The following is a 17,275-nucleotide window of genomic DNA, read 5'->3' on the forward strand; positions in this document are numbered from 1 at the left end:
TTAATAAAGTAGAACGTCTAAGATGAACATAAATAAACATCTGTGTGCTGTCCATATACAATATCCAAGAAGTATCATTTCTCCTTGCGGAGAATAACATGCTAAGCATGTCAAGATGAGGAGACTTAAAACCGCAATGCTCCTCTGGGAAATATGCTAATTATGCAAATTGTCTCTTCAGAGAGTAAGAGGACTAGAACTCTAGTGCCACCTATTGGAAGTAGCAATCCTAAAAGTCAATGTCGACCCTTTAACGAGCCTTGTTACATGACTTGGGATAAAAGCCAAGCCAGAATCTCAATTTGCAGACACTGTGTTTCGGGGTACTGCCCCTCGTCAGTGCAAACTTTGTATACCATAGGGGGCTGCTGTATACCATGGGGGTACTGTATACCATGAGGGGGTGCTGTATACCATGCAGTGCTGTGTACCTTGGGGGGTGCTGTGCTGTATACCATGGGGGGTGCTGTGCTGTATACCATGCGGTGTTGTATACCATGGGGGGTGCTGTGCTGTATACCATAGGGGGCTGTATGCCATGCGGTGCTGTATAACATGGGGGTGCTGTGCTGTATACTATGGAGGCTATATACCATGCGATGCTGTATACCATGGGGGTGCTGGGCTGTATACCATGGGGATGCTGTGCTGAATACCATGGGGGGCTGTATACCATGCGATGCTGTATACCATGGAGGATGCTGTGCTGTATACCACGGAGGAGTGCTGTGTTGTATACCATGCGGTGCTGTGCCGTATACCATGTGATGCTGTGCTATATAACATGTGGTGCTGTGCTATATACTATGCGGCTGCGTTATATACCATGCGATGCTGTATACCATGGGGGGTGCTGTGCTGTATACCATGGGGGGTGCTGTGTTGTATGCCGTGGGGGGTGCTATGCTGTATACCATGGGGGGATGTACACCCCATACGGTGCTGTGCTGTATACCATGTGATGCTGTGCGATGCTGTGCTATATGCCGTGTGATGCTATGCTATATACCATGTGGTGCTGTGCTATATACCATGTGGTGCTGTGCTATATACTATGCGGTTGTGTTATATACCATGGAGTGCACATTATATTCTATGGGGGAGGCTGTGTTATATAATATGGGGGGCGACATTATATTCTATGGTGTAGCAAGTCAGACACCTGCTCTCTGCTCCTTTCATTCTCTATGTGGGGTGGAGTTATGGGAGTGGTGGGACTGTGGACAATTTAAGGGATGGAGCCTGTGCTGGTCTCAAGAGAACTTATCTGTGTTGTCCTCTTCTAAGCTCCAACTGGATATTTATTGCGATTTCTTTTTGGAGAATCAGTCCTTATCCTACTTTCAGTACCCACTGCCCATTACTTCTATATACAGGGTGGGCCATTTATATGGATACACCTAAATAAAATGGGAATGGTTGGTGATATCAACTTCCTGTTTTTGGCACATTAGTATATGGGGGAGGGGGAAACTTTTCAAGATGGGTGGTGACCATGGCAGCTATTTTGAAGTTGGCCATTTTGGTTCCAACTTTATTTTTTCCAATGGGAAGAGGGTCATGTGACACATCAAACTTATTGAGAATTTCACAAGAAAAACAATAGTGTGCTTGGTTTTAACGTAACTTTATTCTTTCATGAGTTATTTTCAAGTCTCTTTGTTTACAGCCATTGACATGTCGCAGAGGTTAACACGTGAGGAGCAGATAGAAATTGTGTTGATGTCTGGTGAACGCAGTACCCGGGTCATTGCAACTGATTCCCATGCAAGACACTCTATGCAAGAAAACTGTCACCATTCCCATTTTATTTAGGTGTATCCATATAAATGGCCCACCCAAAAAAGTTTGCCTCATCACTGAACATAATGTTCTGTGTAAACTGACGGTCCTGTTCCAATTTTTGTTTTGCCTATTCTGCAAACTCAGCATGCCGATCTGGGTCACCAACCATTCACATTTTATTTAGGTGTATCGATATAAATGGCCCATCCTGTAGTGTCACTAGCCTCTTCAACTCTGGGTTAATATGACACTGTTTTTCTCTCATCCCTTACCCTTGCCCATTTTCTATTTGTTTTAATTGTTGTTTTTTGTCTACTCAATAAAATGACTTGTTTTAATACATAGCATGGACTCAGATTTCTCCTTATACGTAAAATGGACATAAGCAGTATATGGACGTAAAAAACAGACACATGGGTGACATACGGATTGCATACGCATGACAATAGTGATGAAAACCTACCCCACACAATCTTTTAGACCTTGGTTGAAATCACTATTTTATCAAGAAACATGAGCCTTTTTGGTAGATGTCGTGTTCCATATTCTGATATGTCACCTCTGAGACTAAATCATTAAGTCTTATTAAACTTAAATGGGTTATCCAGGACTTTGTTTATTTATTTTTTTTTCTTCAAATGGTACTAAGAACTTACGGGCAGGTAGTTGCTAGCTACTTCCCTGTTCTGCTCGACAATGATTTCTTCTGGCTCAGACCGATCATGGGCTGCTCCTGCAGTCAATTATCCTGCTTCTTGTGACTTCATGTAATAAAATTTTGATATTTTTTGTTTTGTGACTCAAGCTTACTAGGAGGGTGTATCCATCCACAGAATCAAATTTACTATAATCTAGGCCGGAAAGTGGAGTAAATGATAGAATATGATTTACTCCACCTTGTAACTGGATGACTATACTGATCATGTAGTGAGGCCGTACTGGGCCGCAGGCCATCAAAGGGAGGACGACATGACAGGGTTGAGGGGAACTATAGGAAGGTGACATGTAAAGAAAGGGTTAAATGTTTGAATAATAACAAGGGGACGAGGCTTTGGAGGGGTAGGAGGGGCACAGGAGGGAGGCGGGGGGGACTATAAGAGGGGGTCACCATCTTAGTGGGGCAACCATTTTAGGTACCCCATTACAGTAGGAACAAGCTCAGATCCTACCTTAAATCATGGACGTCGAAGCGATCCTTCAGCAGCTGAGAACGGCTGCGAGCTCCAGGGGCGCAGGATGGCTGCAGGCATCACTACAGGGCCTGTTGCAGGAAGGGGGGACCACTCATCCACAAAGTCAGGGCGACGGGCAACGGCCTCGGAGAGCCAGGCCTCCGGAGCGCCTCAGCCCAGAGGTAACCCCCCGGGTCCGGCGCCGTGTTAGGAGCCCCTCCGGGGACCCTCCAGCTGGTGCCTCGTGCCGCAGGCCTAGGACACGGGGACTGAGAGCTGGGAGGAATCCTGTGTCGAGGCGGGACCTGCAGCAGGGGGAGGTGTTGGCTTCCCCCTCCACACATTCGTCTATGGCCGCTGGGGAACCTGGAGATGGTGCGGCTGGTGCCCAGCAAGGAAAGGGTGCAGCTCGGCAGAATCGTCAGGGAGCACGGGGGCCGGGTTCCACGGTGCCTTCACCCAGGAGCAGGAGGGGAGGATCCGCCCACACAGCAGCTGCGCACGGGGACAGGAGAGCAGAGAGAGCAAGACCACCCAGTGTGCACCAGGCTGCACGGCTGAACGAGGGGACGGCTGCGCTGGGGGAAGGGAGCGCTGAGCCAGCAGGACAATCCAGCGTGCACCAGGCTGCACGGCTGACTGAGAGGACTGCAGCTTTACATGATCAACAACACAGAGCTGCTGGTGAGTGGCAGAGTGCTACACCCGCCCACCATATGGCTGCTGCTGCTACTGCTGCAGTGATTCTGGGAGATAGACAAAGCCTTATGCCTGAGTGGGATGGTGGAGAGGGTGGGGGTGCGGGGTATCAAGGGGGTTTCCAGCATGAAGGGGGGGGTGCTGCAGCTGGGAGGGGGGTGGTGGGTCCCATGGCCCATGGACAGCATACTAATTGCCCAGCACTGTCAGGAAGACAGGATGGGTCAAGTCAGCGTCTGACGCCCACGATGGACGCAGCGGTCACACCTGGCCGGCTGCATGGAGCTCCGCCGGAAGCTATTGCCATGGGCAGAAGATCGTCAGGCGTGGACCAAGGACATCAGGACCCCGGATCGACGGCCGCTGGGAACACAGCACCCAGGCAGCTAGGTGAGAGGAACTCCGTTAATTACTTGCAGCCGTCATTAGCCTCTGATGTGAATGCGCGTGGGGAGTTGTCTGCGGGGGGAGCTAGTGCCGGCATGGGGTTGTTTGTTTCAAGGTCTGAGAGAATTGGTTAGATCATGGGATGCGGGGAGAGGTCTGGGGGAGCCGTCGCCGCTGTCAGCTTGGCTAGGGCCAACGAGGGATAGGGAGTTACTGGAGAGCAGAGTTTCTACGGGTCCATTATCAGGGAGTAACGGGCCGCCGGGTTCATTAGGGCCAATACCAGGCGCTGAGGTGCGGGAGGTACTGGTGGGGGTCGAGTCAGTGGGAAGAGGGGCGATAGGCGAGGGGGGTGAGAAGGAAAAAGATGACGCTGTGCGCTTAGATGACGCTGCGAAAGGGGAGGTATACGTTTGTTTCGAAGGGCCTTTAGGGGCGCACTTGAAGCAGGAGGTTATGGAAAGGATTTGGAAGGGGGAGTACGTGGAAATTTTTTCGTTGCTCCCATTGGATCGCTTTAACTTGGACAGGGTTCGGAGGGATGATTCTAAAAAAGAGGATGAGGAAAAGAGGAGGTTTCGGCTCATCCCCCGAACATTCTCAAATTGGTTGCAGGCATTTGCTATACTAGCTAGTGTAATTGGGGAGAAGTCACCGGAAAATTGTTCATCCCTTTTTTGTTACATGGATGCCATTGGGGAGGCTTACAGAGTGTATGGGGGTCAAGGTTGGCTTAGGTATGATGAACAATTCCGCCAGCGGAAGGCAGTTAGACCTAGTATCCGCTGGGACCACAAGGATATAGCACTATGGATGAGAGTAACGGCTCCAGTCAAATCAGGACAGGGAACACAGCTTTTTTCTGGGGGCATCGGGGGTTCGGGGCAGTCAGGGCACTCTGTGGCATTGCCAAAGGGACTGTGCTTCTCCTTTAACGACGGCGTTTGTAAATTCGGGACAAAATGTAAGTTCAAACATGAGTGTTCTTCATGTGGAGGCAGCCACGGGGCGGCAAAGTGCTTTAGGGGTGGGAAACAAAGAGGGTCTGACGGATTTGAAAAAAGAGGTGACTCCAGTGCGCCTGTCAGAGACGGTGCAGTATCTAAATGAGTACCCGGATAAAGAGGCAGCGGTTTTGTTACGTGATGGTTTTTGGGACGGGTTTCGGATCCCCTTTGTTGATGTTGAGGTGAAGTTGTCAGCCAAGAATTTGAAGTCGGCCAGAGAATTCCCTGAAGTGGTCACAGAAAAGTTGAATAAAGAGGTAGCCTTGGGGAGGATGGCCGGGCCATTTGGATCCCCGCCAGCGGTTAACTTGAGAGTTTCACCATTGGGGGTAGTGCCAAAAAAGTTCAGGTTGATACATCATCTCTTATTCCCAAAGGGTTTGTCAGTTAATGATGGGATCGACCCGCTGATGTGTTCGGTTTCATACACATCATTTGATTTGGCGTTGAATTGGGTCAGGGAATGCGGCCAGGGAGCCCAGTTGGCAAAGACGGACATTGAAGCGGCTTTTCGCTTGCTTCCGGTTCACCCGGACAGCATGCACTTGTTGGGGTGTTTTTGGAACGGGGGGTTTTATGTTGATCGTTGTTTGCCGATGGGGTGTTCGTTGTCATGTGCGTATTTTGAAATGTTTAGCACATTTTTGGAATGGGTGGTTAAGGAAGTGTCCGGCCTTGGCTCCTGTATTCATTACTTGGACGACTTTTTGTTTATGGGTTCGGCGCAGTCGAATGCGTGTTCTGTTTTGCTTCACACAATGGAGAGCGTGGCAAAAAAATTTGGAGTCCCATTGGCAACGGAAAAAACCGTAGGCCCAGTCACATCACTGAGTTTCTTGGGTATCGAGATTGATTCCGTTGCTATGGAATGTAGGATCCCAGAGGATAAGGTTTTGGATATGAGGGCTGCGGTAAACCGGATGTGTGGTTTGAAGAAGGCAACGTTGAGAGAGGTTCAATCGCTGCTTGGCAAGCTTAACTTTGCTTGTCGGATTATGCCAATGGGGAGAGCCTTTTGCAGGAGGCTTTCTTTGGCTACGGTTGGGATTACATCGCCGTCGCATTTTATACGGCTGAGAAGGGAGTTAAAAGCTGACCTCAGAGTTTGGGCGCTTTTTTTGGAATCTTACAACGGGAAGTCGATTTGGATGGAACCAGTGGTGTCGGCTGACTCACTGGGTATGCTAATTTCAACCGGTAATCAAGGTTTTTGCTTATTTTTCTGCGGTATGTGGTTGGTGGAACGATGGCCAACGGAGTTGATGGCCAATCAGGTCGTGTGTGAGATCTTCACGGTGGTGGTGGCTCTATCATTATGGGGAAAGTTGGTATGCAACAAAAAAATTTGTTTCCATTGCGAGTCGTTGGGAGCGGTAAAGACCATAAATTCATTGTCATCCCCCGATCAGATCATTGTCAAGATTTTGCAGCACTTGGTGTGGGTGGGTTTGAGTTGCAACCTCTGGGTTGTGGCCGAGTCCCAACCTACAGTAAGGTATCCTATTCTTGAAGCTCTTTTTTGTTCGCAGTGGGATCAATTTCGGGAACTGGCGCCTCAAGCGGAATCCGCGGGGTTGGTCTGCCCGGAGGAATTATGGAGCCTTCTGTCAGGGCAGTAAGAGAATTGTTTTACAGGTCGCTGGCAGCGGGAACATGGTCTCATTATTCCAAAACTTGGCGGGTTTGGGAAGATTGGAAGCTAAAGTTAGATGGGGGCTTGGAAGATGAGAGCAAATTACTGTTATTATTGGGTCATAGTTGGGAATCGGGTTGGTCGGTTCCGAAGCTTAATAATTTTTTGTCAGGATTGGCTTTTGGTTTTAAGTTTAGGGGGTTGCGCGACCTAACTAAGTCATTTTTGGTTTTGCAAGCAGTAAAGGGATGGAGGAGAAACTGGAGGGTTTCGGACAGGAGGCGTCCGGTATCTTATGAGGTACTGTTAGTATTAGGCGAGCATCTGAAAGATGTATGTGCCTCGCTGGAGGAGGTTGTCTTGTTTAAATTGGCATTTTCTTTGGCGTTCTTCGGGGCATTTCGGTTGGGGGAATTGGTGAGTCCTTCCCGTTTTAAAAAAGGGGGGCTGCTTAGACAAGATGTGGACGTGTTTGGGGATCGGTTGGAAATAACTCTGCGGTTTTCTAAGACGGATAGGGATGGTAAGGGTTGTAGGGTGGTACTTTGTGAGGTGAGCGGGTCTCCGTTATGCCCTGTGAGTTGCATGAGGATTTTCGGAACAGGAGGGAGATCGTTTACAGACCCGTTGTTGGTTCATGGAAATGGTTCATTCCTGTCTCGCTTTCAATTCGTAACGATATTCAGGCGGTGTTTGGAAAGAGGGGGCTTGCCAGCAAGGGAATACAGTGGTCACTCATTTCGGATTGGGGCGGCTACGGAGGCCGCAAGGAGGGGATTGGGTGAGGACATGGTAAGGAGGATTGGTCGGTGGGAATCGGTGAGGTTTCGTTCATATGTACGACCTAATTTGGTTTAGTGTTTGGCCACAAGGTCTACTTATTGTGGTTATGGTGTTTTGTTTTCTTATTTGTTTCAGAGTCGGGACAGCTGCTCGTGTGGATAATGGGTCACTCTTTTGTATTCTGGGCAGCGTTGAGAGCTGACGTCCGTCCGGATGGGAGGCAGCTTGGTGTGCCAAGGACTTTAGCAATCTTGAGATGGATCGGTAAACGGGGCATGGTGTGGAAGCAGCTATTACCTGAGTTTCATAGGTTCGTTCGCCTAGATCGAGTTCCAGAGGTGCTGCTAATCCATTTAGGGGGTAACGATTTGGGGAAGCGTCCATGCAGGGATCTAATAAGGGATATTGAGTTTGACATGTTGAGGCTGTGGTCCATGTTTCCCAAGCTTTTGGTGGTCTGGTCGGACATCGTCCCCAGGAAGGTGTGGCGCGGGGCGAGATCGGTCCGAGGGGTGAATAAGGCTAGGATAAAGGTTAATCGCACAGTGTCCCATTTTATGGCAAGGAATGGGGCAATAGTGGTGCGCCACATGGATTTGGAATCGGGGAAGGGGATTATTGGAGGAAGGATGGGATTCATCTGAATGCGATGGGATTGGACTTATGGTGTTTGGCAATCCAAGAGGGCATAGAGAAAGGCTTAAATGTGTGGCGGGACACAAATGTTTGAGGGGTCAGAACATTTGCGTTGGTGGCGTGGCGGGAGTGGTCCTCGAGGTTGGTAGTGCCAGGAAACGGCGGTTTGGAGGGGGGGGAATCTGTAAGGTCCTGGACTCCCCCTTGGGCGGATTAATGTGGAGCAGAACATAATGGTCACACTGAGGAATGGAAGCGGAAATAAGCGGTATTTCGGGAGGATATTGTCCGGTTGAATCTATTAGGGTCTCTGAGCTGGTGCTTCACGGCTAGAGGCAGGACTCGTACTGGGGACAAGGTTTATGGGGTCATTGACCTGTGACAGTTACAATTTTAGGGCCTCGAGGACCGCCCCTCCTTTGGGAACATTGTTTTGTAAATGTTTTGTTAAAATGTTAATAAAAGGCTGCTGTGGCCAATTTATCCAATAATGGTGTGCGAGTCATCATTTAATGGGTTCGGCAATCATAAAGCAGATGGGGGATTCTATAGGCATCGCGAATACCCATTGTCAAGTGAGGCCGTACTGGGCCGCAGGCCATCAAAGGGAGGACGACATGACAGGGTTGAGGGGAACTATAGGAAGGTGACATGTAAAGAAAGGGTTAAATGTTTGAATAATAACAAGGGGACGAGGCTTTGGAGGGGTAGGAGGGGCACAGGAGGGAGGCGGGGGGGACTATAAGAGGGGGTCACCATCTTAGTGGGGCAACCATTTTAGGTGCCCCATTACAGTAGGAACAAGCTCCCACCCACCCGCCCGTGTTTGTGGTTATGGTGGAATTGTCTACAGGATCCATAGATATGGGGTGTATAGTGGGCTAAGAATTCTGATTTCCTAACAAATGTTTTGCATTTCTGTGTATTTGTCATGGCAGCTCGGCGTGGCGGGAGTGGTCCTCGAGGTTGGTGGTGCCAGGAAACGGCGGTTTGGAGGAGGGGGGATCTGTAAGGTCCTGGACTCCCCCTTGGGCGGATTAATGTGGAATAGAACATAATGGTCACACTGAGGAATGGAAGCGGAAATACGCGGGTATTTCGGGAGGATATTGTCCGGTTGAGTCTATTAGGGTCTCTGAGCTGGTACTTCACGGCTAGAGGCAGGACTCGTACTGGGGACAAGGTTTATAGGGTCATTGACCTGTGGCAGTTACAATTTTAGGGCCTCGAGGACCGCCCCTCCTTTGGGAACATTGTTTTGTAAATGTTTTGTTAAAATGTTAATAAAAGGCTGCTGTGGCCAATTTATCCAATAAAGGTGTGCGAGTCATCATTTAATGGGTTCGGCAATCATAAAGCAGATGGGGGATTCTATAGGCATCGCGAATACCCATTGTCATGACATTACAGTACCTTTTTTGTGAGGGGGGGATGTTGATGAAGGGGTCACACAGAGAGAGAGAGAGGGAATAGGCAGGAAAGGGGTTAGAAACCATCTTTACTGCAGTTTATGGAGGGCAGAGAACAGAGGGGACCAAACACAGAAGGTTGCACATACAGTATGAGAGGTTAACTTTTAACTCCTCTTCAGCACAGGACAAAATACTGGATCCAAAAGGGGAGAAATAGGTTTCCCTCTTAGGCTAAGTTCACATGTAGCGTAACTCCCGCGGAAGTTACCACGATAATTCCAGAATTCCATTCCGCGGGAAAATCGCATTTTAAATTCCCGCTATTTTCCCGTGGAAAAACTAGGATTTGCAAGCATAATTAGCTTGCAGAATGCTAGCGTTTTCCATCGATCTGTAGCATCACTTGGAGAACTGATTGACAGGTTGGTCACACTTGTCAAGCACAGTGTTTGACTAGTGTGACCAACTTTTTACTATTGAGGCTGCCTATGCAGCATCAGTAGTAAAAAGATCAAATGTTAAAAATAATAATAAAAAAATCGGTTTATATTCACCTTCCAGCGTCCCGCACAGCGTCCCCAGGCCTCCAAGATGCTCCGGCAGGTCCCATTCCCAGTGGGCATTGCGGCAATGACCTTTGATGACATCGCAGTCTCGCGAGACCGCTACAGTATCGCGACACAGCGACGTCAGCAAAGGTCATTATCGCAATGCATTACTGGGAACGGGACCTGCCGCGTGTATCGCTGAAGCCTGGGGATGCTGCGCGGAAGGTGAATACAACCCGTTTTTTTATTTTAATTCTATTTTTTTACAGGGATATGGTACCCACAGCCCGGAGGACAGTTTCCTCTCCTCCGGACCGTGGGTACCATCCTCAAATGTTCTGCTTACTTTTCTCAAGGTGGGCAAAGCCACATGCGGAAAGTAAGCAGAACAATGCATCCCTATGTGGGCGGAATTGCCGCGATTCCGCAAAATAATGAGCATGCTCCGTATTTTACCGCGATGCTATTCCGCCGCGGGAAAATCCGCAGCATTAGTACAGCATTGCGGAATCCCATAGGATTGCATGGGATGCTGTTTTTTTGCGTTTTCGCGGCAAAATCGCACGTTAAAAACCGCTGCTAAAACGTGAAAAAAACGCGACGTGTGAACGCAACCTTACACTCAGAAGGGAAACCAGAGTTCCTGATAACTCTGAAGAACAGAAAATGCAGGGGGCAGAGAAGCTTTTAGTTTTTATGAAGATGCAACAACTGCTTATTTGCTACTCTTCTGACACTTAAAGAGGTTGTCCACTACTTTAGCATTTTTTAACCTTTCCTTCCTTATATAAGACCCGGCACCCCCTGTTCCCGTCAAACAGGTGTTATCGGTGTTGGCGGCGGCCGGAGACACTCATTTGCGGACCTGGCTGTCTTCTCACAGTGGCCACTGCAGGCTACTGCATATCCCCCTCCTATTGATTTGAATAGGATGCGGATGTGTAGTACCAAGCCTCGGCCACTCTCAGAAGACCGCCAGCTCTGCTAATGAGTACTTCCGGCAGTTCGCTTCCGCCAACATCAATAACAGCTTATCGGTGGAGGTGCCGGGTGTCGGACCCCGACCGATCAGACATTGATGACCTATCCTGTGCTAAAGTAGTGGGCAACTTCTTTAAACAGCCTTTCAAGCTGTACTCTGGCTGTTAGGGGTTTATTAGAAGCAGTACCTGTGACCTAGAGACCACAGCTTTGGCACAGTTCACTTCCTGACCGTTCTCTCTTGTGTCACCCAGCTTCCCTGTGAAGGAACAGCTTCTCCTCCTTGCTATTCCTGCACAGCTCCTGCTCAGGTTTCAGCTGTTCCTTTCAATCATGGTGTTCTGCAGCGCTCTTCTTCCTATAATGCTGGCTCCACCAAAGATAAAGAGCACTGCCGGGAGCAGAACTAAAATCAACTGCTTGATTTTGGTACAATCTGACCTCCAGCGACAAATTCATTTGACTAATTGCTTATCCCTATTGCTCAGTGACATTAGTTTGGGGGAGATTAGGGTAATGGTTCTTTTCTCCAACAACAATTTTGGTTACAACCACCAGGTTCTGTCAAACAGTTATACTTACAAACACTGAAAGAAACCCGTTAATTATTATTATTAAATAAACCTTTATAAATGTTAGTGTAGTGTTACGGTGTTAATATATCCTGTCATGTTGCAAGGCTAGTTAAACTGTCAATATTGCCTTTTTGGATTTCTACTTCCAATAGGAGGCACTAGAGTTCCAATCGAAGAGGATATTTGCATATTTAAATACCCAGAGGGGCATTGCATAACCTATAAGTCTCCCTATACCGACTTGGCACCCTCCATAACGAGAAATGTTTCCACTAAGACCACATCAGAAGCCTCTCACCTAGCTTAGTCAAACCAGCTGCTTTTCACTGAAGAGGGGCACACACCCCAAAACACTTGTTTGTAAATGGAGTTTCCGCTTTGGCTTTTTATCCTAAGGCTGGTTTCACATTAGCGTTGAAACAACGCTGCGCGCTGCGTCGGTAAGCCCCGCCCTGATTCGGCTCCCTGCCCGCCCCATCCGGGATCACCGCCTACTATCGCATTTGCACGCATGCGATCTGCGCACCCTATCTTTAGCATAGGGTGCACAGATCATGCGCTGCCAGTGTGAAAGTAGCGTGCTGCACACTTTTGACGGTGCGCCATGCGCGCCGAAATGCAGCATGTTGCATTTCGGCGCGCACGGCGCACCGTCAAAAGTGCGCAGCACGCTACTTTCACACTGGCAGCGCATGATCTGCGCACCCTATGCTAAAGATAGGGTACGCTGATCGCATGCATGCAAATGCGATAGTAGGCGGTGATCCCGGATGGGGCGGGCAGGGAGCCGGATCGGGGCGGGGCTTACCGACGCAGTGCGCAGCGTTGTTTCAACGCTAATGTGAAACCAGCCTTAGTCATATGGCAAGACTCCTAAAAAGTCGATATTGCCTTTTAGTATTACCACCCCCAATAGATGGCACTAAAGTTCTAGTCCTCTCGATTCTTTGAAGACAATATTTGTTAATATACTCACCGATCACCGTTGTGCTCCTCTTCTGAGCTATGTGTTGGCAATTCAGACTCTCTGGATCACATAACGTTCTATATGTGAGCTGGAAGTCTGTTTTACCATGTAAGACTATGGGGCCTTGTTCTGACGCTTCATAGGCTTAGATTGTAAAAGTCAGGTCACACAGAGCGCAGTGTGGCCATGAGAGTCTGAAGAACGATGACGTCACCGAAAAGAGGAGCAGAGCGACACTGGAGAAGACAGCTGTAGATGAGTATATTAACACACGCACACTGCATTACACTAACATTTACACAGGTTTAGGGAGTCAAATAGGGAGTGCTTCTTTAAAGATAATTCAAGATATACAGGGAATTCGTATTTATTTTATATATAATCCATGAACCAGGTGATCGCTATGGGTTTTTATACTGTCTGTGTTTATGGAAATTAATAAACTGTGAACTTTTAAATGTGAACATAATAATCTGCATTGCTAGTGTGGAAATATAGGTAGCAAGTTTACCCATTAACAAAATTGTACTTAAATATACCCCTAATAGGTTCTCCTGATGTTAATTTTACTTCTTTATTTCTAACAATAATCAAAACCAAATTAATATTTAGCACAAGTGTCCTAAATGTTGTCATTTGTAAATTTGGGGTCTTCAAAATTATTTCAGCAAAAAAAAAAAAAAAACTAAAGAAAGGAAATCATGCTTTATTGGTTTCATGCTATTGTCAACATTAATGATTGTCTTCTCATTGTGTCTGTGCTTGCTGGACGGTAGTAAAAATCTAAGGGCCCCATCACACACAGCGAGATGGCTGATTTTGTGATGCATCTTTCCAGCGACATCGCTGTGTGTGACGGGGATCAGCGACCGGCCCCCCTGCCGGGTATCGCTGATCGTGCAGGATCGTCCTGGGCCATTTTTTGATAGTTGGTCTCCCGCTGGCCAGCGCGCATCGCTGCGTGTGGCAGCAAGAGATCAGCGATGCTGGTTTCCAACATAAACATCGGGTAACTAAGAGCCGCACGGTTCTTGGGTACCCGCTGCTTACCCTAGATACCACGCTGGTATCTAGGATAAACAGCTGGTATCCAAGAGCCGTGCGGTTCTTAGATACCCGCTGTTTACATTGGAAACCAGCTTGCTCGCTGGTCCTGATCGCTGGAGGGGCTGTCTAACGATGTCCCAGCGATCCCTTCCATGTCGGATCGTTGGTGGGATCGCTGGGACATTATGTGTAACGGGGCCTTCTTAAGAGCACGTTAGAGCCAGATTTAAACAATTGAAACAAACTTCATTGCAAAGTTCCAAATCCACTGTGAGGTTTCACATTATTTCTGCAAAATAATATGCATGCAGTGAATTCCATGTGGATATTTTAGAATCCCATCCAGATATAATGTATTGCAAATTATGGCAGATCTATGCTGCAGAACCTGCACTAAAAATCTTCAACCACTCTGCCACTTCTGAAGTCACCCTAAGGTCACGTTCACACGTTGAGTATTTAGTCAGTATTTTACATCAGTATTGGTAAGCCAAAACCAGGAGTGGAATAATTTGAGGAAAACTATAATAGAAACACGTCACCACGTCTGTATTTTTCACCCACTCCTGGTTTTGGCTTACAAATGCTGATGTAAAATACTGACCAAATACTGAACGTGTGAAAGCGGCCTTATACTGGCTCCATACATTCGACATTTAGGGTCTGAGTACGGAATGCGATGTCTGGACTGATGGCAGGTCTCTTGTTTAGAACTCAACAGCTTCATATGTGCCTATGAGACTGATGGATTTTGTTCCAGAGACCCATGGCCAATTATTGTACAGAGTATGAATGACTGATGAGTGAAACCAGGCTTACAATTTTTGTATGACTAATTGTATCTTCTATAGATAGGATTAATCAGACAGTATATACAAACAAAAAGAAGCCCAATGTACTGTGTACTGAAAGTCTAGATGTACCAATATTATAACATGAAATGAATAAGTTAGGAAAAGCTCTGCACCAAAATAAAATGCAAATCCTACATACCTAAAATGTGCCAAGAAATAAAAGTGTAAAAAACAAAAATATTCTTTGTTCAAACATAAATTGAACGGACATAGTTAAAAATTAATTGCACAGTGTGAAGAGTCTGCATCAAAACATGCATTGGGGCAGTCACCACACAAGCGGGAAAAGTCTTTATGGCCTGTTTTAACTCCTTAACCTACTTTACATCTTATTGCAAAGACAGACTGTCGTATAATCCATCCATATCGGCCCCTCGCTCCTTTTCTCTCCTATGTATAGCACTCACGCTCTTTTCACATTGTTAAATTGCACAGATCCAGTCAGTCCCACCATTCAACATAAGAGACGCTCTCACAAATCACTTAACCATCTGCTCACTCTTTTTATCCTCCTTCTTCTAGTCGCAGGAGACATTGCTCTCAACCCTGGTCCCCCATGGTATAGAAAGTCAAACCCCCAAACTGCTACACTCAGAAACCCCTCTAATCTTATTAATATTCCCTGCATGCCATCTGTCTCTCTTAATTGTGCCCTTTGGAATTCTCGCTCAGTGTGTAACAAATTTTCCTTCACTCATGACTTTTTCCTTTCTAACTCTCTTAACCTCCTGGCTCTTACTGAAACCTGGATCCAGCAGTCAGACACTACCGCTGCTGCTGCTCTTTCATATGGTGGACTACACTTCTCTCATACCCCAAGATCAGACAATAGAGCAGGTGGAGGCGTTGGTCTGCTCCTATCACCAAAATGTACCTTTCTGGTTATCCCTCAACTACCCTCACTAGTCTTCCTTTCTTTTGAGGTCCATGCCGTCAGACCCTACACCCCCTTCTCCATGCGAATGGCGGTGGTATATCGTCCTCCCAGCCCCTCCCATCAGTTCCTGGATCATTTTGCCACTTGGCTTCCACATTTTCTCTCCTGTGACATCCCTACCCTCATCATGGGAGATTTCAACATCCCCATTGCTCTTCCCCTCTCCCCATCTGCTACTCACTTTTTATCTCTAACCTCCTCGTTTGGCCTTTTGCAGCTTACTAATTCTCCAACGCATGAAGATGGAAACTCCCTCGACTTGGTCTTCTCTCGGCTTTGTGCAGTGGATGATTTTGCAAACTCCCCTCTCCCGCTCTCTGACCACAATCTTACTTCATTCTCTATCGAGAACTGCGAGGCTACTCAGGTCACCCCCACTGTCCATACTTATAGAAACATACAGGCCATTAACACCCAGAAACTTATGAAGAACTTGCAGTCTTCATTGGCCCCTATCTCCTCCCTCTCATGTCCTGATTCTGCATTGAAGCATTACAATGAAACACTTCAAAGTGCCCTGGATGAATTTGCACCCCCTATAAATAGAACACCACAACACAGCCGGCGACAACCCTGGCACACCCTGCAAACACATTTCCTGCAGTGGTACTCCAGGTGTGCCGAACGTCTGTGGAGAAAATCCAGTCTACACAAAGATTTCATCCATTATAAGTTTATGCTTAGAACATACAACACTGCCCTTCACCTCTCCAAACAAACCTATTTTAACACCCTCATCACCTCACTGTCCAATAACCTGAAACGTCTCTTTGACATTTTTCATTCTCTACTCAACCCAAGAGTACAGGCCCCAACCATGGAGCTCTGAGCTGACGATCTGGCCAATTACTTTAAAGAAAAAATTGACCAGATTCGACAGGAAATTATCTCTCAATCACCTCATACCATGCACCGTCCTCCCTCCCCCACTGCATCTAGCTCACTCTCTGATTTTGAACCAGTCACAGAAGAAGTAAGCAGGCTCCTTGCATCTTCTCGCCCAACCACTTGCACCAGTGACTCATTTCCGTCACATCTCCTCCAGTCCCTTTCCCCTGCAGTCACCCCTCACCTAACTAAAATATTTAACCTCTCTCTCTCTTCTGGTATCTCTCCTTCCTCATTTAAGCATGCCATCATACATCCACTACTTAAAAAACCATCCCTCGACCAAAACTGTGCCACTAACTATAGACCTGTCTCTAATCTTCCCTTCATCTCTAAACTCCTGGAACACCTGGTCCACTCCCATCTTATCCGCTATCTCTTTGATAACTCTCTTCTCGACCCTCTCCAATCCGGTTTCCGCTCTTTACACACTACTGAAACTGCCCTCACTAAAGTCTCTAATGATCTACTAACAGCTAAATCAAATGGTCATTACTCCATGCTAATTCTCTTGGATCTCTCTGCAGCATTCGACACTGTGGATCATCAGCTCCTTCTCACTATGCTCCGTTCCATTGGCCTCAAGGACACCATTCTCTCCTGGTTCTCCTCCTATCTCTCTGACCGCTCCTTTACTGTATCTTTTGCCGGTTCCTCCTCCTCTCACCTTCCCCTTACTGTTGGGTTTCCTCAAGGATCGGTTCTAGGCCCCCTCCTCTTCTCCTTGTACACTGCCCCTATTGGTCAAACAATCAGTAGATTTGGTTTCCAGTTCCATCTCTATGCTGATGACACCCAATTATACGCTTCTTCTCCTGACATCACGCCAGCCTTTCTAGAAAACACCGGCGATTGTCTAAACGCTGTGTAACATCATGTCCTCACTATATCTGAAATTGAACCTGTCAAAGACTGAACTCCTTGTGTTTCCTCCCTCTACTAATGTACCTATACCCGACATTGC

The 17,275-nt window shown here is 47.4% G+C and overlaps 2 protein-coding genes across 2 annotated transcripts in view; one reads left to right on the plus strand and one right to left on the minus strand.

Moving 5' to 3' along the window:
• The window catches only part of CNGA1 (cyclic nucleotide gated channel subunit alpha 1), a 44,305-nt gene that overhangs the window by 3,415 nt on the left and 23,615 nt on the right, over positions 1–17,275 (minus strand). The window lies entirely within an intron of this gene.
• On the plus strand, positions 3,905–8,493 carry LOC141096706 (uncharacterized). Its single transcript, XM_073583415.1, has 2 exons — positions 3,905–4,046; positions 6,580–8,493. Exons 1-2 carry the CDS (start codon positions 3,905–3,907, stop codon positions 7,539–7,541), a joined length of 1,104 nt encoding a protein of 367 aa, XP_073439516.1. The 3' UTR covers positions 7,542–8,493.

Source organism: Dendrobates tinctorius, unplaced genomic scaffold (genome assembly GCF_039654945.1).
Source record: "Dendrobates tinctorius isolate UK_male_01 unplaced genomic scaffold, ASM3965494v1 ptg000079l, whole genome shotgun sequence".
In the NCBI taxonomy this organism is placed as follows: domain Eukaryota; kingdom Metazoa; phylum Chordata; class Amphibia; order Anura; family Dendrobatidae; genus Dendrobates; species Dendrobates tinctorius.

Coding starts and splice junctions, on each gene's coding strand:
- LOC141096706 (XM_073583415.1), top strand. CDS start 3,905: ATGGACGCAGCGGTCACACCTGGCCGGCTGCATGGAGCTCCGCCGGAA. Junction 4,047..6,579: donor CACAGCACCCAGGCAGCTAG/GTGAGAGGAACT, acceptor TTTTGTTCGCAG/TGGGATCAATTTCGGGAACT.